This window comes from Tursiops truncatus, chromosome 4 (genome assembly GCF_011762595.2).
Source record: "Tursiops truncatus isolate mTurTru1 chromosome 4, mTurTru1.mat.Y, whole genome shotgun sequence".
Taxonomy (NCBI): Eukaryota; Metazoa; Chordata; class Mammalia; order Artiodactyla; family Delphinidae; genus Tursiops; species Tursiops truncatus.
In genome coordinates, this window is record NC_047037.1 from 129,821,234 (window position 1) to 129,845,384 (window position 24,151).

At 36.6% G+C, this 24,151-nt stretch overlaps 1 protein-coding gene and 3 pseudogenes across 1 annotated transcript; 2 read left to right on the top strand and 2 right to left on the bottom strand.

Annotated features, from left to right (window-relative positions):
* Positions 1 to 4,448: 4,448 nt before the first annotated feature.
* On the bottom strand, positions 4,449 to 4,941 carry LOC101335187 (keratin-associated protein 13-1-like; annotated as a pseudogene).
* Positions 4,942 to 12,741: 7,800 nt separating this feature from the next.
* Positions 12,742 to 13,251, top strand: LOC101335471 (keratin-associated protein 13-1-like; annotated as a pseudogene).
* A 4,086-nt stretch (positions 13,252 to 17,337) lies between these two features.
* LOC101333746 (keratin-associated protein 13-1-like) lies at positions 17,338 to 17,844 on the bottom strand (annotated as a pseudogene).
* Positions 17,845 to 20,886: 3,042 nt separating this feature from the next.
* Positions 20,887 to 21,334, top strand: KRTAP15-1 (keratin associated protein 15-1). Its single transcript, XM_033855239.1, is given in 2 exon segments — positions 20,887 to 21,123; positions 21,125 to 21,334. Coding segments are annotated over 2 exon segments (447 nt in total).
* Positions 21,335 to 24,151: the final 2,817 nt, after the last annotated feature.

Sequence of the window (24,151 nt, forward strand, 5' to 3'; positions counted from 1 at the left end):
TTACTTCAATATACAAACCAAAAGTACATGAAAAATTAAGTCTAAAATATGTTGTAATGACAACAAAACATACAATCTAAAAATACATTTCAAGATTCTAGATTCCCATATTATACTTATAAAATACTGCAGAAAGAAATTAAATAAGACTCAAATAAATAGAGATATATCACAGATTGAAAGCTGTTCAATATCCCTAATTTACAGATTCAATATTCTTTTTTTAAAATTAATTAATTATTTTTTTATATCTTTATTGGAGTATAATTGCTTTACAATGGTGTGTTAGTTTCTGCTTTATAACAAAGTGAATCAGCTATACATATACATATATCCTCATAACTCTTCCCTCTAGCATCTCCCTCCCATCCTCCCTATCCCATCCCTCTAAGTGGTCACAAAGCATGGAGCTGATCTCCCTGTGGTATGCAGCTGCTTCCTACTAGCCATCCATTTTGCATTTTGATTCAATATATTCTGAACAACAATGCCAGCAGGCATTTTAATAGAAATTGAAAACCTGATTCTAAAATTTATATGAGAGCAGGGAGAGGCAAAATAATATTTAAAAAGAGAATTAAATGTGGAAGTCTTTTATTATCTCATTTCAGGACTTAATATACAGATATATTAAGAAATTATGGTACAGCAAAAAGTATAGGTGATTATTCGGGGGAACAGAATAGAATTCTGAAATAGATTCACAAGTATACTGTCGATTTCTTTTTACAAAGATGCCAAATCTATTCAAATGCAGAAAAATATATTTTCAACACATGGTATTAAAATCACTGGATACATTTAAAGAACTAAAAAAAAAAAAAAAGGGAAAAATGTGTTGTGCAACAATCTTATACCTCTGCTTAAAACCATTCAACAGCTCTTGTTGCTTTTAGAAGAAAGTGCAATGCTGAATTAGCACTAAAGACATGGGGAAAAATGGCCCCAAAATTTTTCTGGTCTAATTTCAAGTCCTTCCTTCCTTTCCCCTCAATGACCAGACAAAATGGTTTTTAGTTTTATAATGCACATATCAAGACTTTGGTCCTAAAAACACTTCTGCAAGCCCCACCTATCTATGCCCTACTTATTCCTTAGACCTGTTTCAAATGCAGCTCCTCTGGGAATCTTTTCTTGACTTCTAAGACTAGATGAGGTGCCCTTGATGTATGTTATTGTAGCATCAAGGACTCATTCACAGCTCATTATTTTATATTTGCTTTCTCTGTTAGACTTTCAGTCCTGTTAGAACAAAGAGCACACATTTTCTTACTTTATTTTTCATTATGGAGTAATACACAAAACAATTTTATTTTAAAAGGTATATTCAACAATATATTCCCATAGCAGAGATTTTGGCTCATGGTAGAGGTTTAATGAAAACATTGTGAAAATAGTAATACTGGCAAAATGTTTGACAATGTGTTCTGAGGTGTGACTAATTAAGAAAACAAAAACAAAAACATGGGTACAGGGAGTTGGGAAGGATAAAGCTGTTCTCTGTAATTACTAATGAGATAAACATTGATAAATAGAAATTGTTATATCAAGTGCCTAGAAATGATTCATGAGAGAATTTCCTGGGAAACTGGGTATATTTATCCTTGGAAATCAGAACTGGAAGCAAGTTGATAGACAGATAATCAGCAGCTTCTGGAAATTTAGTTGTGTGGACAGCAGCTTGGGACTCAAACCCCTGGGTTCACAGTCCATGGTGTTAGCCATCTGTGGAAGCATGCACCAGGAGGAATTCGGAAGCTAGAAGCCAGATAAGTGCCAGCTGGTGTCCTCTTAGTTGTGCAGAGTGGGATTAAGTTAATGAAATCTGGATGACCACTATATTATTCACTATACTATAATTAACTGATGAAATAGAGAAAGAATAAAATCTTTACTCTGGGAAATTTATAATGTGCCAGAGACTTGGAACAGAGGAAGATGCAGTTTTCTGAGTGGTAAAGGCAAGACATCAGTTCAGGAGTTGTGTTTCTTGTTGTAAAACTAATACAGTTTTCTTATTTTGACTATCTACCTGAAGTGGGATATTATATTTAATTTCAGACATAATTGTAGTATTATAAATTCATTGTCTCCACCATTGAATTTTAGTGTTTATTTGTGATCACTTCATTATACTGCTAGTTACACTTAATAAATCTTTGAGCTGTTTTTATAAATTTGCTTGTTTACTAGTTTTGGTAGGGAGAATAGTGGCCCCTTAAAGTTATTTATATACCTTTTGAATATGTTATGTTATGTGACAAAGGTAATGAAAGTAGCAGATGTAATTAAAGTTGCTAACCAGTTGATGTTAAAATAGAGATTGCCAGGTGGACCCAACATGATTATAAGCATCCTTAAAAATGGAAGAGAGTAGGTCAGAGTCATACACTGTAAGAAGGATTGGACCCACCATTGATGGCTTTGAAGATGGAGGAAGTGGGATATTGGCTAAGGAATTCGGATGGCCTCTAGAAAACAAAAAAAAGGTAAGTAAATAGATTTTCCCCTAGATCCTCTGGAAAGAAATGTAGTCCTTCCAGCACCATGATATTAGTCCAGTGAGACTGCCTGAATTTTGTCCTACAGAATTATAATAAATTGTTGTTTAAGCTATTATGTGTATATGTATATGTACATATATATATATGTATGGCTTATTTGATATAATTTGTTATAGCAATAATTTAAAAACTAAGATATTAGTATATTCCTAAAGTCAGAAAACTTTCCACTCCTGCATCTCAAATTGAGAGACATTAATAGATGAGGCATCAGCTTGGCCAACAACTTCAGTTGTTCCCCATGAGTGTTCTGCAGTTGCTTATGTTTTGAAGTTTAAAATTTGATTATTTCTTTGGTTGGAGATTATGCACATGAGATGACCTTGAATCATTAAGATTCATAAGCAGGACACTTTACAGAAGATTTACTGTTTATCATTTAAATTTTTATAATGCAGTGGCTGATGAATTTTTTTCCAATTATTTTTCATTATTCTTTTATTTTTTTCCTTCTAACTATACAGTCACCATAACTAGTTCCTAAACATGGGGGAGGAGAAGGAAGAGGGATAAGAAGGTGAGGCAGAGAAGGAGCATATGAGGGAAGAGAAAAGAGAGAATGGTACAGTTGGATGGAATAAAGTCATTCTACTTCATCACTCTACTATAACTTGCTGTGTAATCTTGTAAAATTCTATTTAACTCCTTTATGTTTTATATTTTATCACGTTGGTCGTAAAGGAAGAAGTAAAGAGAACGTGATGAGAAGACTGAGAAATACTTATAAGACTAGATTTTGCTAAGCCTCTCATACCCTGCAACCCATTTTCTAATTTCAGGGATGTTTGAGAATCTTATAAAATAAAGATAAGAAAAATAATTGAACATTACTTGTTTTATATGGATATTAAGTTTCCAGTTATTATTATATTATGTCAGTATGTTACTTTGTGTAACACTTGGATGTCAGAAGAATGGCATAAAATAAAGAATATCCAATTTTATTTCAATATACAATTGAAACATTCATTTTTGATAATATTAAAGCTTTCTTGTTTGCAGTTAGATTCAGTTTCTATGTTGGCTAAGAACCCAGGTGCAACCTCACACCTGCTGAGCCTAGTTCCTTCCTATCTAAGTTTGTTGCCTGCCTTCTTATACAAATGTTGATAATTAGAGCAGACTGAAAATAGTAACTGGGGTACAGGGATTTAGTCAATTAAAAAAATGAGAAAATTTCCACCACTGTGATTATCTAAAGCTCAGAGATGCTCCTAGTCTAAAAATGTACACCCACACACTAGTCTTCCATTTTAATACCCTTTATGCACATGCCTCATCATAGAAGTCTAAATTTTCTTCCTACACCCTTAAAACCATTCTCATACATAATATCTTTAGAGATGCATGGTCTGTGTTTATTGTGTGAATAAAGGTATTCAAATCACTTGGATTTTCTTTTAGAGAAAGTCTGTACCAAGAAACTGTGGGCATCCGGGGAAAACTCTTGCTTAAAAAAAAGAAAAATATCTAAGCCTAATCAAAATTAGTGCATAGTCCCCCAAATCTGACCTTACCAAAGCCCATTAAAAGAAGCAATGACAATACAAATCCTAGCTGACACATTACTTGTAAATAACAATATTCACAGCATATTTGGATAGCAGAATAAAGAGTTTATTAAAATCAAATTATTTGATTTTCCATCTGTCTTTGGGAGAAGTACAAAACCATAAATTCTATCAACAATACAATTTGAATTTCTCATTAATTTTGTAGGTTGACAGAGTTAATCTATCACCCAGTGTTCGAGGGCTGGAGAGGTAAAGAGTTGCCGGTTATCGGGGAACATTAGAATACTTTTCAATGGAGGAAATTAAGATAATAGATAATCACAGTACAGAATCTAAATTTCTTAATGGATTTGACTCTTCTACAAATTAATCAGTAGAAACCAGATCTACAGATTGGCCAGTAACAAGGTGAACGGAAACTCCGTGATTGGGTGCCAGAATCTGGATCCACAGCCCAGAGAAGGGAAGCCACAGACTCCATAACCCAGGGGTCTGAAGCCATGGGATCCAAAGCCCATTGAGTAGCAGCTTCTGTATCCAGAGCTCAGGGAGAGGCAACTGCTGGACTTAAAGCCCAGACACCCAGCATAAGTTGTCCAGCAGGAACTGCAGAGCCTGGAGGTCCTGGGGCGGTAGCAGGATGTCTGGCAGGGAAAGGACATCACACGAGATGTCTGGAACCTGATGGGCTCATAGCAGATCTCCTGACAGCTTCGTAATAGAGAGGAGCCCAGCAGGCAGGTGCTAGGAGAGCAGAGGTCAGTGCTGTAGACCAGGTTGCTGGGCTGGAAGGAGCCTGGGCAGCGCAGATAGCCTCCAAGGGAGCAGGAGGGGAAGTTTCCAGGGCAGCCGTTGTAGGACATGCTGACAGGAGGTATGAGCTCAGTTGAGTTACAGGGAGAAGATTCTGAGTTTGAATTTAACCTTCTGGACAGGTGTGTATATATATACTCTCAGCAGTAGGTGTGGTAACCTACAGGGTCATTTTTTACATATTTGTGCTCCCTCGTTTACATGTGTGTAACTCAGTAATCTTCTCTGTAATTGCAGTTGGAATCGTTTTCTCCATATTGTATTTATGGGTGCTATAATTTTGGTGTTATAGCCCAGGCCAATGAACTACACTATGTCAGAAATGCTATGACTGTTTCACACTAATGCTTATCCCATCATAGTCAGGAAATGGTGAGATAAGCATCATTTTCCTTTTCCTCTTGTCATGATCCTTGTGTGTTTTATGTCTGGCAATGATGAGAAAACACTTTTCTCAAATGGTGGTTAAATAAGATAAAATTATATCTCTTCTTTGTCAATGGATCAAAGGTGCAACTTTGGCTTGAATGAGGAATCTATTAAATACTGACCTTACTTGTCCCTATGTTTTCTCATTCTCCAAAATTATTGCGCATCTATTACATTCTATTACACATGTGTCTCAGATACAATGGAGAGGAAAAAATATCAGCCAGGACAAATTTAATATCACTGATGGCTACAACCAGAGAGAAACTTGGACAATTATTTGGAGACATAGTGACAGTGAGGGACAGAACCAAGACAGAGTCACAAATGCAGGCCAGTTTGGACCCTTATGAAGAGAATCAAAGAGCTAAGAAATATTGAGATGAGGGAAGGAAAAATTGAGTTTTAGATTCAGTGTATCTGATATGAGACCTGTAGTCTTAACAGATTCTCATCTGTATGTGTAGCAGCCCTGAGAATTTATTTCTCAGATCTTCATCTGCAGGAGGCTTGATTGACCAAGGGCCCCCCTCCATGCTATGGTCTGAAATCTAGCACTTCATTGGCATGGAAGCCTTCCTATTCATGTGACTGCTGCCAGGCAATGACTGAGCATAGCAGAGACACATGGAATCCTCTGATGGCCAACAACTGAGGATTCTCCAATGGCCTTGAGGAACTACCTTTAATCTGTGGCTACCTGGGGCATGTCCTTCCCTCTCTTCTTCACTCTGGTCAGACTCGTATGGAAGTCTGACATCTCCTAGCCTTCTTCACTCCCTCTCCCAGCTCTTTTCTCCCACAGACATTTCCCAGTACAATCCTTGTACCTTTAATTCCATCTTGGTGTCTGCTTCATGAATAACCTGTACTAACACAGTAAGTTATGGAGTGACTTTTGCCAGCCCAACTATGTCTCTTCCAGGCCTTACGGATTTGTTGCCAAGAATCTATCTGGTGTTACTGATTCTCCATTTCCTTATTTTTTTAACAGTAAATTCCGCCCTTTTGTTAGTTCACTCTTTTGCTTAGTCTGGGATTAATGTACTTTCCAATTTTCACTCCTTAGTGTGGATATGGATTCAGTGATTTTCAGCCATTCTTCTAAAATGTATGCATTTAAGGCTATAACTTTCCTACAAAGCACAGTTTAATTTTGATATTTTATATTTTATTGTGTTTTCTTCTTTGAGGATGGATTGTTTATAAGCATAATGCTTAATTTCCAAATATATGAGGATTTACTAGTTAATTCTGTTGTTCTAGTTGCTATTTCTTCTTAGCTTATACCACTATGATAAGCATATGATCTATTTTGGTAAATGCTTTGTGGACATTTGAACATAACTGATATTCTGAAGTTTTGACCGCAATGTTTTATGCATGTTACTTAGGCCATATTTGCTAATCATGTCGTTAATATTTTCTATGCCCTTATTGTTTGTTTGTCTGTCATCTGTTTCAGAAGTGAAAGAAGAGTATTAAATTTCTAGTTGTGATTGTGGATTTGTATATTTCTCTTTGTAGATTGTCATTTTTTTTTGGTGTGGCAGTGTGAGCCATCTTTTTCTTTGTATTTATTGTGTTTGAAATTTGTGATGGTTCCTTAATCTGTGTGTCAAAGAATTCCCAGATGCATTTCTCTGTTTTGCATGTTAAACATTCTAAATGCTTACTTTAAATGTAAGGAAGACAGTCATTAAACTTTGTCTTAAAGAAGCAAAGGCAAGATAAGATTTAAAATACAAAGGGTAGATTCTAGTGAGGGAAAAATGCAGGTAATCTGAGTATGTTGAATCTTGTTTACACATTTTTGGAATTAAACTAATTGGTTGGTGGGTAGTAAAACATTCAGACTGAACATTCTGTCTTGTACATGCCAACCCAGGTTAACAAATAAAATTATTTCAGTTATTTAATAATTAAAGAAAACTGTTTGGAAGTTCAGCTTTGGAGCATTTGTTGAAGGCTGTCTCTGGGTAACGTTTGCTAAAGCCCATCATCTTTCAGCCATCTCAACCTTAGGCCAGTTCTTCTTATTTTCCTCATTACTATTGCACATGTGAGATGATGTCTTTCATCAATTTTGATAAATTGTCAACTATAGTCTCTTCAAGTATTTTTTCTGTCCCATTCTTATTTCTTTTTTTCCCTGAGATTCTAATTATAAGCAAAATACACTATTAAACTATGTTATATATGCCCCTTACAGTCTTTTCTCTATTTTCAATCTTTTTGTTTTTTTATGCTTTACTTTGGGAATTTCCTTCTATTCCATCTTCTAATTCACTAATTGTCTATTCAGCAATGTTTAATCCCCTGATAAAACATATAAATTAGGTTTTCCAAATGTTATTATTTTGTAAATTTCTAAAAATTTCAATTAGTTTCTGTTGTTTAGTTTTCAGTTTTCTGTCAAAATCTTCAATCTTATCTTTAATTCTTTAAACATAACTATTCCTTGATAATAGTATTTTCCTATTTCCTATTGTTAAATTCTTTACATAGGTATTTTAATGTCTGATTTTGACATGTCCATTATATGGATTGTGTATTTCAGATTCTATTTTCTGCTGTTCTGTTTTGTTCCAGTCTTATTTTCTCATATTCCTGCTATATTTTTAGAGTAATAGATATTTCATATATATTTTAAAAACCTGGGTGACTTTATCTCCCTCCAGAAAGATTTGCTTATATTTTTGGAAGGCTGCTAGGATAAAGATGTCAGAATTCTAGATTATTTTAATCCAAAGAGGGATTGAGAGAATTCAAACCTGGGCTTCAGTTCTTATAGGAAGCTGTCTATTAGCAACTCAGTTTTACTTCCATGAACTGGTTCTCCATGGTCTGGGATATTTTCCATGGTCCCAACTCTTTGGTAAGTCCAAAATTCTAATTTTATTTCTCTAGTCCTGTTAGTTTATGAAAATTCTCTCAGCTTCTTAGTCACTACTTCCAAAATCAACATATAATTTGAAGGGAATAGCAAACTCCAGATATAGGCTCATTTCTTTTGATTTCAGTTCTGACCCATATAGTATCCCTGTGACTCTGGAACATTTTGATATGTCTCTGAAGTTTTCAAACACAGATTTTTTTTTTTAAATTTCTCCAGCTTTTCTATTCTCATTGAAAGGAATTGTTCAATGTTTTAAACAATGTTAGCTTGCTAATTTTATGTAATTTTGAAAGGTTTATTTATGTTTAGAAAACATAAGAGCATTTCAAATAAGGGAGTAGCTACAGTGAAGGTGACCATTTAAAAGTCTGTTACAGCAGTTTAAGTAGTAATAGATGACACCAGAAGTCATGGAATTTAAAGCTGCTGTTGTGAGTATCAACCTTTCTTTCTAACCCTGTCTCCCACCCCCGTACCACTTCCCGTGCCTTACACTGTTACAATATGGCCTACACTCACCACGTGCCTTCATACCTTTCTGATTTTCTCATCCCGTTTTAACCTTCCAGACCTTATCTTGTTCTGTTCCATATTTATTGCATCTTTGCTTTTCTAAGTGACACCCCACTCCCAACGGAAGCTGTCCACACCCTGCCTATGTCTCCTGGGTAATCATCTGTATATTCTGAAGGCTGATTCTTCAGCGCATCTGTAAAGCTCTGTCTAAGGACTTTTTCACTTCCCAGGGCATGCTGAGCCCCTGCACAGGGAATCCTCCACTAGAACTGAGCTCCAGATGTCTACAGTGGTGCCTGGCTTAGTAATGCACACTGTACTGCTTTCCTTCCATTCCCTGTCAATCTTCCCACCCCCTGCAGGTGTTTACTGTGATCACTTCCCAAGTAAAAAACTTGCCCTTGAATCCATGTTCTCAAGCTTTGTTTCCAGATAATTTATAGAAAAATACTTGGATGCCTCATTAATACATTTACTGAAAAATCTTCGATGTTTCTCCACCTTGTAAAATTGTAATTATAACAACAAGGAACTATACTCAATATTTTATAACTTATAAGAGAAAAAATCTGAAAAGGAATATATATATAATACGTACATTATAAGTGAATCTGTGCTGTACACCTAAAACTAATGCAGTATTCTAAATCAACCATAATTTAATAAAAATAAATAAATTGTAATTTTAAAGTCCTAGGGAAAAATACCAAGAATATATTACAAAGAGAAATGTGCTTTAGTATTGCATGTGACACATTTAAGAAAGGCAGCCATGATATCTTTGTTCAATGAATATATTTTTAAGAACACAGAATTCAAAAAACTTCTAATCTATGTTGGATAATAATAAAGAACATATTTTGTGGTTAATAGGTAATAATAGATAGTGATTAAAGGGGATCTTTATATAAGAAGTATTGGCTTTTGTTTATTGTTTCAAACCTAGATGATTAATAAAAGAAAGATCCCCAGCAGTTTAGTGACAAGTTGACTGGTCATTTGGAGAAGAGTAGTAGCTGGGTGCCGACCATTGTAACTTTTAACTATGGATGAGATTCTGCTGGAAACACACCTCACATATCAAAACAACTTTGTTCATAACATAAGGGTTTAGACTCTGCAATTAAAAAATCAGAAGTCACAGGATCACAGCTCAAAGTGTTAAATTTTACATGAAATATATATCTCATTTTTTGTTATAAATAACTCAGTGTAAAAAAAAGAACAAAAATAATGGTGGAGGTTTATGGTACGTAGAACAAACAATATAATCTCTGGGCTTAATTTCCTCCACGATTAGGGAGTTTACAAATTCTTCTTGAATTTATATTAATTTAAGGTAGATGAAAATTTAGCAATTTAGAGCAAAGGGAAGAGAAGACTACCTCTTCTCAGGGAATAGTCCTTGAACAAGGAAACTGGAGTAACTGAAGACAAATTCACTCAATTTCCCAGTTTTGCCAGATAAATTTATGCTCCCCTTTTAACTCAGGTATTTTATATTCAAACATTTTAAAAATTTTGTCCAGCTTTATTGAAGTATAAATGACAAATAACAGTTGATATATATAGTGTACAATGTGGTGTTTTGCTATAGGTATATATTGTGAAATGGTTACTGAAATCAAACTAACATATCCATCACTTCATGTGGTTACAATTTGTGTGTGTACGTGTGGTGAGAACACTTAAGATCATCTCTCTTAGGAAATATCAAGTATACAAAATAGTATTAGTGTTATCATTAACTATAGTTACCAGGCTGTACATCAGATCTGCAGAATGTGTTCATCCTGTATAATTAACATCTTGTACCCTTTGGCCAATATCAGAATACTTTTAGAGTTATGTTTGAAAACAGAAAAAATGGGGAAGGAATAGTGTCCACAGTATTGTATCAATTAGACATTTTACCTACTTGTTGAGGCACAAAGCAAGGAGAAATGAATTCTGGTCTTGAAGAACAGAAAATAAAGGACTCACCAAGTAACTATTTGAATTGGGTGTATTTACTTCTTTCCTCGGTCCTCTTCCTTCTATAAGGTCTACATTATGTTACTTTTAAAGTTGCCATAGTTTTTTTTTTTTTTTTTTTTTTTTTTTTTTTTTTTTTGCAGTATGCGGGCCCAACCGCTCCGCGGCATGTGGGATCTTCCCAGACTGGGGCACGAACCCGTGTGCCCTGCATCGGCAGGCGGACTCTCAACCACTGCGCCACCAGGGAAGCCCAGTTGCCATAGATTTTATTGATAAACTTCAATATTTTTAACATTATTATTTTTTGTAAGTTTATAACAGTTTTATTAGAAAATAAAATAAGAAAATATTGCCATCAACCATAACACTATATTTCCTTGAGTCTGGAATATAATTTAACTGGTTTTATTCTAACATTAAATATTTTGTGAATGAATTAGAAAGTATCTGTTTATACTCTCAGAATATGAAAAATCTAGCAAATTTTGTTTTTAAGCTTATAATCTGTAGTTAAGTAGAGGCTATATATATATACACATATATGTATATATATATATACATATACATATATACATATATACATATATGTATATGTATATATATATACATATACATATATACATATACATATATACATATGTGTGTGTGTGTGTGTGTATATATATATATATATGAAAAAACAGAAGAGAAAGTCTAAGTTAAGCACAGAAAAAGGAGGAAAGAAAAATGCTACTGTGGGGACAGAAAGAGAGAAGAGAGAGAGATTCATACGTTCTGCAGAGGAAAAGAGAACTGGAAAGAAAAAAAAAAAAACTTCAAACTGAGCTTCCCTGGTGGCACAGTGGTTGAGAGTCCGCCTGCCGATGCAGGGGACACGGGTTCATGCCACAATCTGGGAGGATCATGCCGCGGAGTGGCTGGGCCCGTGAGCCATGACCTCTGAGCCTGCGCGTCCGGAGCCTGTACTCCGCAACGGAAGAGGCCACAACAGTGAGAGGCCCACGTATCGCAAAAAAAAAAAAAAAAAAAAAAAAAAAAAAAAAAAAAAAAACCTTCAAACTGCAGCTCTGCAAAGGAACAACATATGAAAATTCATAAAATATACTAATTTTGAAAATTTTAATTAAAAAGACATTAGGAAACAGATAGTAATTTTAGTGCAATAGAAAAAAAAAAATCCTGAGCCTTCTCTGTTTCACTTTCATTTGTTTCCTCCCCTCATCAAACTATTCCTTCCTGGCTGAATAGAGATGGGCCCAGATTGATCTTCCCTGGTACTATTTCAACTGAGCCGTTTTTTGTTTTTTTGTTTGTTTTGTTTTTGTCATCTTATCTTTACATACACAGCAAAGTGTCTTTCAGTTTCTAGCCATTTCTCTCTCAGTCTCTGTTTTATTTATTTTTGGTCTCTCTTCATCAGATTAAAGACACAATGTAACTGTGATACTTGGTGTATTAGTTTTCTATTGCTGCCATAACAGATTACCACCAAGTGATTTTGGAGAATGGGAATGAATGTTGACAAGGCGGATCATTCCAGGAAGGATTCCATCCAGCTAGAAACTGTGTCTCTGATCCATTGTACCAGAAGAAAATTGATTTTGTCTCACTCCCCACTCTTAGGAGGAAAGCATCTACCAGCAAAACCAGATGTGGATACACAGGAATCAGATTAGCATAAACCAGAGGAAAAGCTTTCCTGGTCTTGTTGCTTTCCTGGCCATGATGGGATGTGCATTAATGTAAAAGAGTCAGCATTTCTGACACAGCAGTAGTCCATTGGCTTTGGCTATAACAACAAAATACAGCACCCATAAAAACAAATGCGGAAAACTATTCGAATGCAACTGCAATTACAGAGAAGACTATCGAATTACACATATGAAAAAGAGGAAATCTAACGTAGGGCCCATGACCCCATAGGTGTCACACCTATTGCTGAAAGTATATAAATGCCATAGTGCAGGAGTGACATTCAAACTTAGAATCTTCTCACAGTAACTCAGCTGAACTCCCATCTCCTGTCAACATGTCCCATAATTGCCTCTCTGGAAATTTCTCCTTCCACTCCCTTGGGGGCCACTTGTGCTACCCAGGCTCCTTCCACCCCAGCAACCTGATCTACAGCACTGACCTCTGCTCTCCCAGCACCTGACAGCTGGGCTCCTCTCTCTACAGTCAGGAGACCTGTTATGAGCCCGTCAGGTGCCAGATGTCCCTTGTGGTGTCCAGTCCCTGCCAGACATCCTGCTACTGCCCCAGGCCCTCCAGTCTCTGCAGTCCTTGTTGGACAACTTATGCTGGGTGTCTGGGCTTTAGGTCCAGCAGCTGAAGTTCCCTGAGCTCTGGATCCAGAAGCTGCTACTCACTGGGCTATGGCTTCCATGGCCTCAAACCCCGGGGTTATGGAGTCTGTGGCTTCCCTTCCCTGGGCTGTGGATCCAGATTCTTCCGTCTAACCAACTTTGCCTCCAGTAGCTGCCAATCATCGTGTTACAGAACAACATGTGGATTTGCTTTCTATCGTTCAACTTGTTGAGGGTCTAGATCTTTTCGAGTATTGCGATCAAAGTCTCTACTCAGTACAGCCATCATTTTCATTCTCACCATTTACCACTGTTCTTTTATTCTAAAATCATCAGTTTCTTGCATCATCAACTTTTGAGAGACTCTGAATTTAATGAATAACCCAGTATGAAGTCCTAATATCTGTACTATTGATAGAAAATATGCTATTGGATTTTCTTGTAAGAGCAATTGAAAATGAAAACCTTAATCTGATAAATTTATATTGTCATCTAGCACCGAAATATATTGTTCGGCTTATTATTATTTGCCTATAGTTTATTTAGGATTTGGGAATTTAAAATAAAGACCAATATGACTCTGAAACTGGGTTTGGGAACACACATTTTGATAGATTTGAGCAAATTTCTTTTGTCAGTGCATATGTTCCCTACTGGGAGTATTTATTTCCTGGAGGTCCATATTTTGTATGTCTCAATATCAGTGACACTTTCCTGAGAATGGAGGCATGGATTTCTGCTGATAAAGGAAAACAGAGAAATTGGCACAAAACTAGAAATGCAGGCAACAAGAATACAATATAACTTATAAGATAAGGTTACACATAGACCAAAAATGTACCTGAAAGTCTAGTATCTGAGTGTGGATTTTCAGCTAAGAGAAAAGATGAGCCTTAAACAACTGCTAAGATAGATGTTTTGCTCCCTGTTGCTTGGCATAAGTGCCATGATCCTTCCCTGAGCCTGGTCCCTGAGCATGATCCATTCGTGAGCCATCCCTATGAACATATATAAAGAGATGCACAATGACCTTAAGTGGGGAGTAACTGGGTTAAGGCGGTGTGGGAAAACCTCCTGATGCTTCTCCAAGGTTCAAACTGCATCAACTAAGAGCAACACACCTGAGCAATGCTGAACAAACATTTGTATCCATTAGTCTTAGCCTGAGCCCCTCTCTCCCCGAAAGCAGAGCTGAAGTCAAAACCTTGGGTGCAGACAGTGTATTTGCCACGAGACCCCAAGGAGCTAGTTTGGGAGACCATGGAAGGTGAAAGAATGAAAGATGAAAATTTCACAAAGGGACATATTTTTTGGTTGACTTTATGGTGGGCACTGGGGACTCAGTCGTTCAGGGCCTTTTTAGGAATGTATAGAATGACTTTTGGAATTGTCCACCCCAGGATCTGATCAACAGGGGGAAGCATTTATGCATCAGCTTCTGTTTCCCATTGCTAGAATGTTGTCCCTGATGTTTGTCACTTTTCTGGAACGTCATTACCTGTGCAAAGAGGATTCATAGTGTGTTCCTTTTGTTTTCCTGGCTGTGCCCTCTGAGAAACCCAGGTAGAGAGTGAAAGAAAAGTTGTCTATGCATGAAGGGAGAGACTGTCTGTGCAAAGAGGGTTGAAACCTGCATGAAATTGTTCACCATAGGTGTGCCTGGGATCATAGGTGAGAAAATGAGGATATAACAGAGAATACAAAGGTACCAGATATACCACTTGCATTTAATGCTCAAACATCCTTGTGAGAAGGACAGATATTGTGTCATATAGATCTTTCTAGGCATGAAGGAATGAAAAGTCAAAAAGAATTAGAATCTTGCCCAAGGTTATACATCAAAGATCTAGTAGAATCCAATCTCTTGAATTAATCTTTTCTTGTTCTTTCCTGACGCGCAGGCTCAGCGGCCATGGCTCATGGGCCCAGCCGCTCCGCGGCATGTGGGATCTTCCCCGACTGGGGCACGAACCCATGTCCCCTGCATCGGCAGGCGGATTCTCAACCACTGCGCCACCAGGGAAGCCCTGTTTGTTTTTACTTCCACAAGAAAACTTAGAATTTAACACGAGTGAAAATGATTTAGAATAGTTATGTGACCTAAATGAAATGTATGCATCAGAGTGATATATTAACACAGCTTTTGCAACTACTAGTGATAAATAATTATCTTTGGAAATAATCGTCTTAAAATTTCTATCTTTTGAAATAGATACTGATGCTTCTTCAGCAAAATTGCCTCTTTTATTTTTCATGTGGTAAGTGATATTTCTGACCCCAGTGGTGGAGAGTTAATGTTATTGAATTGCTGTACAAGTCATATATTCACCATCAATTTGTTTTAGTAATAGATATTAAGTATTCACATTTTTAAATTAAATATGAAATTTTAGCTTTAGCTCTTTGCTCCTAAAAAGATATTTTTTTTGCAAAGGTTAAAGAAGAAAGATGTTCCCAAACAATTAAATGAATAGTTATAGATTTAAACAATATGACATGTGGCCAAGCCACTGTAGCAAGAACATTTAGATTAATACTTATATGCTGTGTGCCACCCTCAATTTTAGGCCCATATTTTATGTACACCTAATCAGTAATTCTAAATTCCCCATTACCTCCACCAACTGGTAGTTTGGGGTGTATTATTGCGTCTTGCAGGCTGTGGAAAGAGCCGTAGCAGTACTGGCTAGGTTAGAATGACAAATGACCCTCCAGCAAGATTTGAACATGTGAGCTGTCCTACCGCTTGTATCTGAGTGTAATTTGTTTTCCATGGTCCCTCTGCAATAAAAGGAGTAGTTACATTTTGTTCAGGCAGGATGACCAAAGAAAGGATAGGATATGGCTTGTCTTCTTTCAGATTTAACACTGGTTAAAGTGAAAACTCTGTACACTATACATGTATGCCATACTCCACTAGATGAAACCATAGGAAAAGCAAAGTGGTTTCCTAAACTGATCATCACTTATGTTAACTCAATTATTCATTATAAATAAAAAGTGAAAAATCTAAGACAATTACCAAATGGGACTGGATGCTGAGACAAATGGAATAAACCAAGACATATGGTTACCCAGTGGGTGAGAATCTAGATCATCTGTATCTTTCAGTAATGTTGTCCTTGACATAATGGATAAAAGTTTGGAGCATAACTGCTGATTCAGGAGTGATCAGCTCCTTAACATTTAGTTGAATGTTGTAACAAGAGAATATTTGCATTGTTTTTGAATTTCATTTTCTTTTTGTTTGTTTTTTTCCAAACAAATGTTATCAACAGAACTAAAAAAATAGTAGCAATTGGGACTCCATCAAACTTGTATAACAGATTGTATGGAAAATGTTGGGCTTACTTGCTAATAAGTGCTGGAATGTGTTAGATGTTTCATTTATAAATCAATTAGAAATTTCATTTGATTTCTTATATGCCTGTAAAGCTGGGAGAACTGGAATTCTCACCAAATCTAACTCACTAAAATCTAAGTTCTTACTGAATATCCCCATTTCAATTTCTCAAATATTTTAGAATGTATTTATGATTAACTTTCCTTCCAGAATTATATGATGTAGTCAATTTAATATACCTTACAATTTGTAACTATTTTATATAAAAATATTCATTTCTAACCCACGACAAAACCAAAGGTCACAGTTATTTGTTTGTAGTCTTAAAAATGTATTTTCAGGTTTTATCATATGAAGGTATTAACAGATGGAGTAAACATAAAAGATGAAATAATTTCTTCCAAGCCTAAAGGACACTGGGCAATTTTACATTTTAAAGTAAAGATTTTTTAAATGATGAATACAAGATACAGAAATATTCAACCAGATATTTAAAAGTAGTTTTGAAGACAAAAAGTAAACAAATAATGTTAAAGCCAATATGCGGATGTCATATACCACATTTTTTTTTTTCGGTATACGGTCCTCTCACTGTTGTGGCCTCTCCCGTTGTGGAACACAGGCTCTGGACGCGCAGGCTCATCAGCCATGGCTCACAGGCCCAGCCGCTCTGCGGGATGTGGGATCTTCCTGGACCGGGGCATGAACCTGTGTCCCCTGCATTGGCAGGCAGACTCTCAACAACTGCGCCACCAGGGAAGCCCTACCATATTTTTATTTAAACTTACAACATTTTTTTCTACTAGTAATACCAATTAGTGGTATTCAAATTATCCCTAAGCCATAGTAGGTAACAGTAGAAGTCAAATTTATAAGCTAAATGTAGGACAAAAGGTCAATAAATAGTATAGATATTGATATAGCAGGTATTGCATTAAATTTCTAGATGTAGTAGATATTGTGTTCACGCATAATATTAGTAGAAGCCAGGTCCACAGGTTGGTTAGAAAGAAAGAGACTGGCAGCTCCTAGAAGAGAGGTAGGTCAGAAGGTAAAAGCTGGATCTACAACTTAGGGATGAGAAAGCACTGGGACCACAAACCGCTGATTGGAAACCACTGGATCCAAAGCCCAGAGATGGGATGCCACAATCAAAAGATTGAAAGTTACTTGGAGCCAAAGCCCAGAGGCCCAGAGACACAGAGTAAGTCATCTGGCAGGGAATGAAGAACATGGAGGTCCTCCGGCAGGACGTCTGGCAGGGACCGGAAACAATATGGAATGTCTGGCACCTGATGGGATCACAACAAGTCTCCTGACAGCCAGTGTAGAGAGAGGAGTGCAGACGGTAGGAGCTGGGAGAGCAGCGATCAGTGCTTTAGACCAGGTCTCTGGGGTAAGAAGAGCCACAGGAGAAGCCTGAGTAGCGCAGGTGGTCCCCAAGGGAGCGGGAGAAGTTTCCAGAGCAGCGGTAGTAGGACATGTTGACAGGACATGTAACTTACAATGGGAATACTCTAAGTTTGAATGTCGCTTTTTCGACAGGGGCATTTATATAATCTTATCATTGACTGTGTCATCCACATGGTTTATAAAAACAAGTCACCTTCCTCTTTTTAAATGAATTGGAAAAGATCAGCATAGTTATACATATGTAGTATTTGTGTTTTTACAACTGGAAAGTGCAGTCATGTTTGTGCCTTGGAATTCAGGTAATTGGAATCAGGTAATAGTATTGAATTTTCAAAGCTCTTAGTCATCCTTCTCTACCAAAGGTCACTGAGCAGATCACTCAGAAAACTTTAGATGTAGTGTCTGGGCTGAGGGAAGCGGGCTTAATTAAAAATAATTGATACCCCTTTCAAAGTCTGTCTCAAAATCGTTGCCATCTGGATAACAAAGTTGCTAACTGATCTACTCAAAGTCATTTTTTCAAAAGCAAAAACATACATTGACTGTTACCAGGAAGTGGAAAGTTTACCTAATGGACAGTGCCATCAGGAAGCAGCAATGGTAACATGCAGATGTATGAGGATTATTTTTTTACATTTGATCTTGATTTTAATGGCTTTAGTGAAATATTAACTGAGAGATTCCCTTATTTCTGATGTCCCTGCTTAAAATTGTATGCAAACTAATGAGTCAGTCTTAGTTTTTCTGTCTTCTGTGTGTGTCTTTACTGTAGAATGAGTTAAGTATTAAATATAAATTTCTTTATATTAGTTTGGAATGTTAGAGGTTATTTATCTAAGATGCTGGAAAAAACAAACATTAGAAATGTGGCAAAAATGCCTAGTATTTCTCTCTCTAATCAGAGGCAATGTTTACCACTAAAAGGATTCCCCAGAATCTGAAAAATGCCCCTGTTCTATAGAAAGTTTATAAGGTAATTGCCTTGAACTTTTGGAGCAAAGGAGTCATCTTAAGCAGATTTTTCCTTTGCCTCAGAAAGTGACATATATCACTTTGACTTAAATTGTTTTCAGGTGTTTCTGACAAGTATTAGAAAATTTCTAAAATAACCGTCATTTTTTTTTGTTGTTATTGTTCTATGACTTGTATTCCACCTCTGTGTAGTAGGCTAATGAAGACTGACAACCTTGAAGAAGAGGAGAGATTAAGAAGGTTTATCTTTCTGTGGCTTCTGTGCTGTTTGATTTGTTCATTTCATAGAAAAACATTTCCCTTATACTTTTGAACAAAAGTGCTTGGGTACACAAACCTCCATTTTGTTGAGAAAAGGGTGTTCAAAATTACTTAATATCTGATCTCATAGAATATTCTTCCACAGAAATAGCTTATATAAGAGTGGATGATATTGAAGCAAGCAAATTCAATTTAGCTGAGTTAAATATTTATATGGATGTTTTGATGTTCAATAATTTATTAACAAATAAAACAGGAAGGTTTGGAATCTACTAGAATTTTTTTTCTATTCATAATTAAGAAGCCTAATAAATAAGAATTGTTTATTACAGTAATGGAGCACGAATTATGTTACCTAGTATACGCAACATGATTGAAGACCAATTTGTCTACTCAAAATGTTCAGACTCATAAAATCTACAGTTTGGAAGGGAGTTTTGCAATTACCTTCAGTACTCTACCATGTTGGAATCCCATTTACAATACCTCTTTAGGTGAATATCTAATAAGTGCCCCCAAGATGGAAATCTCACTTACCTGCAAAAGTACCTTGTTTTAGATTTTTAGGTGAATCTTTCCTCAAAACTTCCACTTAGTAATTTCAAGTCTTCATAGAATGAGTATCAGCTCATTTCCATTGGACAATACATCAATTTTTGAGGATAGATGTCTTAAGAGATTTGCCTATACCCACAGGTTATCTTAAGCCATCCCCTGTACCAGGCACTACTCTATTTACAGTTAGCGATGATGAACTTTATGAGTCTAGAAAAATACTTATACTAGTCCTCTAGGCAGAATATATATATGTCATTTGATATATTTACCACATCAGAGGTCCCAAAAGGATTCATTCTCTTTTTTACATTATCATACATTTTGATAACCTCCACTCTCAGTTCAATTTATAAAGATCATTTGTAACTATGAATTTTTCTAACTTGATCTTTCGGTGAAGTTTACCCGGGGTAGACACTTTCCTAATTTCTTGATTTTACTTACCTTCTGTAATAAAAATCCCACTCTATGAGTGAAAACTAAGGGAATAAAAGCCCATTTTTAATGTATACTGCTTATCATTTACTTCCCAGTAACATCAACACCACCAAAAGTTACTTAAACTTTATGGGGATAGAGATTTTTTTGAGAATTAAATTTATTGATGAGTTCTTTCAAGAAGCAAATCAACTTCAGAACAAAAATTTCTTGACTTAAGTATTTTTATAATGTAATCTTCAAAGCACTCCTGCAAATACTGAACCCTTACTTTTAAATCAAAAACTCATGCACACAAGAGCAGCTTGGGTACCTGTGCTATAAGAAAACTAGAATGTAAATGTGTTTAAACACTCATCTAATGTTTGTACCAATTGAGGATTGTAAGTAGGTTATTTCTTCTATAAGGTACACAAAATTTGGGAGATGGAGCAGATACTGAGGGTTTCTTTTTCTCAATCTGGTTGCTAAACTTTGAACTAAATAAATGTCCCCTCCAGAATACAAAGTATTTTTTAGAGCCTTAAACACAACAAAATTCTCACTGTGTTACCCATTCAATACAATATCTTTAAGGATAGGATGAATAAAATACCAATCTTATAGGTACAATTATAGTACAGTAACATTTTTGCTTCATGAACAATTACTTTAAAAAACGAATGCAATTCTTTCATTTAAAAGTCCACATTCATAAAAAAAGGTCTTTGAAGGTTAATGTATTTCATTTGGACTAGAACCTAATTAAGCGTTCTTATTAAAATGGGCACATGCTATTACACCCATTGCTAGAGTACAGTATATAACTGTCCACTATAGAAGGTAATGTTCACACTCACAAACTTCCCTCTGCAACTCAGTTGAACTTAGAATTCCTGACAACATGTCTTTCAACTGCAGCTCCGGAAACTTCTCCTCCCTCTCCCTCGGAGGTTACCTGGGGTACCCAGTTTCCACCTATGATTCTTTCTACCCCATCAATATAATCTACCCCCACCCCAACACTTTCCAGCTGGGCTCCTCTCTCCACGGTGGTTGTCATGAGAACTTCTTTAAGCCCACCAGCTTCCAGACACCCTGGGCTGTGACCAGATCCTACCAGAAATCCTACTTCCATCCAAAAACATATCATCTTCCACAGTCCCTGCCAAACAAATTACACTGGATCTCTAGGTTTTGGAAATACTGGCCTTGGATCTTTTGGTTATGGAAATACTGGCTTCCAGTCTCTGGGGTGTGGATCCAGCTTCTGCTGCCCAGCTTACTTTTCTTCCAGGAATTGCCAGTCATCTTGTTACCAACCAGCCTTTAGCTCTCGCTTTTTTGCATAAATTTACTGAATGTCTCCCGTTACCTCATGGTTATATCTGCACTTTATGAAACTTTAACACTCAGCCTCTCCAACATCTTTGACTACTGACCATCTTCAACACTAGGACTCGCTATCACAGTCCTCCCAGAAGTAACAAAGTAACCTTGGCCTGTAACCTTTTCTAAATCAGGCATGTGAGATATATCTTGAATTTTCATTCCTATACCAATGTTCTGAATCATTTCTGTTACTATCTTAATAAGATTCTTATTTTCCTCCTGAGACTCTTTCACTTAAGTGTACTTCAAATAGATATGGCATTTAAAATAAACTTATTTCTCTAGCATGAATTATGGCATTCCATTTTTTTATCCATATGGTACATTTAGTGAATGCATCCAGTATCTTCAACTGTCTTCATTAGCTAAACATCTTGTTGTTGTTTTCTTTGTTTCGTATGTTTCATTAATATTTTGCTGGGTAGAAAAGAGGAAGTTTAGAGAATCTAAATATATGGCATATCTTATGTCTTAACAGGTTTATATTCCTCAATGGGTGCATTTGTTCACCTAACTGCTTTAGAAAATTTTGTTTTTAGGTAGGCATTCGTTGAAAAATATTTATTGTGTTCTGGTGCTAGACCAGGCATTTATGCTGAATGAAGACATAAATTCCCTGCCTTCACGGAATTCACACACACACTATTTTAACTCACTGCCACGTAGCAAGTGCAAAATGGTGATAAAAACGTGTTTCAAAGGGAACACAAAGAACAGAAACTTCAAAGAATGGTGAGAATATCACACAAAACTCATTATTGACAATAGTAAGTGTAAATTACCAGTTCGTATAAAAATATAAATCTTGCTGTTCTAATGTGTTAGTTGTGGTCCTTTGAGAAATAGCTGCTCTCTAGGATTTGACATGACAGATATTTATTGGGGAAAATACCTGTCAGTGAAAATGGGGAGGTAGCTGGAGAATTCTGGGAGATCCAGCAGACAACAATGCAGGTCTGAACTCAGTGAAGGAAAGAGGGAAGGAAGGAAGGAAGTTTGTATTAGAATAATCTTCTTCAGGCAGTTCCAAGAAAGTTTTGGTAAGTCACCCGCAAGTCACAGAGATGGGCCTGCCTGAGTATCCCTGCCAAGCTCAGTCACTGGCCAAGAACAGGGCACAGCATGACCTTGGCATAAACGTGGGGGTAGATTCAGAGACTGGCAGCTGGGACTGTAAGTCAGTTATGCTCCCTGAAGTGGGAGATATGAGAGCTACATTTTTTTTTAAATTTATTTATTTTTGGCTGTGTTGGGTCTTTGCTGCTGCCCGCGGGCTTTCTCTAGTTGCAGCGAGCGGCGACTGCTCTTCGTTGTGGTGCACAGGCTTCTCATTGCAGTGGCTTCTCTTACTGCAGAGCACAGGCTCTAGGTGCACAGACTTCAGTAGTTGTGGTACGTGGGCTCAGTAGTTGTGGTGCATGGGCTTAATTGCTCCACAGCATTTGGGATCTTCCTGGACCAGGGCTCGAACCCATGTCTCCTGCATTGGCAGGCAGATTCTTAACCACTGTGCCACCAGGGAAGTTCTGAGAGCTACATTTTCATAGTTTCCATGTTCATGAAATTTATTCTGATTTCAAATAAGCCGAAATAATGACAAATAGTATAATAATAACTGAAAAAAAGACTTTTCCATGAATTAAGTTCAATATACTTTATTTTACTTTCATCAATCAAAAAAATTAATTCCTGTATTAGACCCTATATGGGACTCACTGAGTGAAAGTCAAACCTTACAACTGAATGTGAGAAACAATTCAGAATTATTGGATGGCCATCTTTGATTTTAAATGCAAGTGATGTATTAAACAGATTAGACCCAGTAGTGCATCATTAGGAAAGTGCTTCATTTTTCTCCTGCTATGGAACTTCACTCTTGACCTGCAGACTCTAACTTCCCTGAATTTCTGAATAATACCTTGTGCAGATCTATGATCACATTAAGATATTAAGAAACATTTTATTCCATATTAGTTAAGTTTACTCCAGTATAAATTAAGAACCAGTCTTACAGCCATATTAAAGCCTCCTCCCTTTATCTTGAGTTCAAGCCTGTCATGTGATTACGTAGGCCGCCTGTGACTTGGAGGGGCCCAATCATTTTATTTACCTGCTTTGATCTCCCTTGTCTTCCATTAATGTGCTCCTCCTGGCTTCTCCTCTTCAAGCCAAAAAGAAAGGATGGGAGGAAAGGAAATGACAGCTGAGACCATCTGTCTCAATCTGCTTTAGACCAACTGTGTCAGCATGAGCTAGTTGATTCAGGAAACTTTTCCTGGGAAAAGATGAGACTAAACCAATAAATCATTTCACTGTATGCTTCAGGAAACTCCTGTAGTATGAATACAACAGTCTGCAGACCTGAAAAATAGCTCTCTAATTAAGCAACAGTTAACTTTTCAAGAGACTCGTGTTGGTACCCCCTCTTTGCCATGCCCATCAATTCTAAACTATCAACTAATAAATTTGCCCAGTGCTGATCAATTCTGTGCCTTGAAACCATCTGAGCCCAAGATCTCACTTCTAATGTCTGTCTATAGAGACGCAGCCAAATGCCTCCATGCAACGGTGTTCCCTTTTCTGCAGGAAGTTTGAATACACTTCATTTTGCTTAGTTAACAGATTGTCTGGTGATATTCCGAGATGTTCAAAAGGGACATCAAAAGTCTTTCCACTTAGCCAGTGCTAAGTGTCCCCTATGGTTCTGTCTTTGCTGTTGAATATCCTCACTTATCACTCATGTCTGAATACTAGCTCTTTTCTGGTGGTATGTTTTC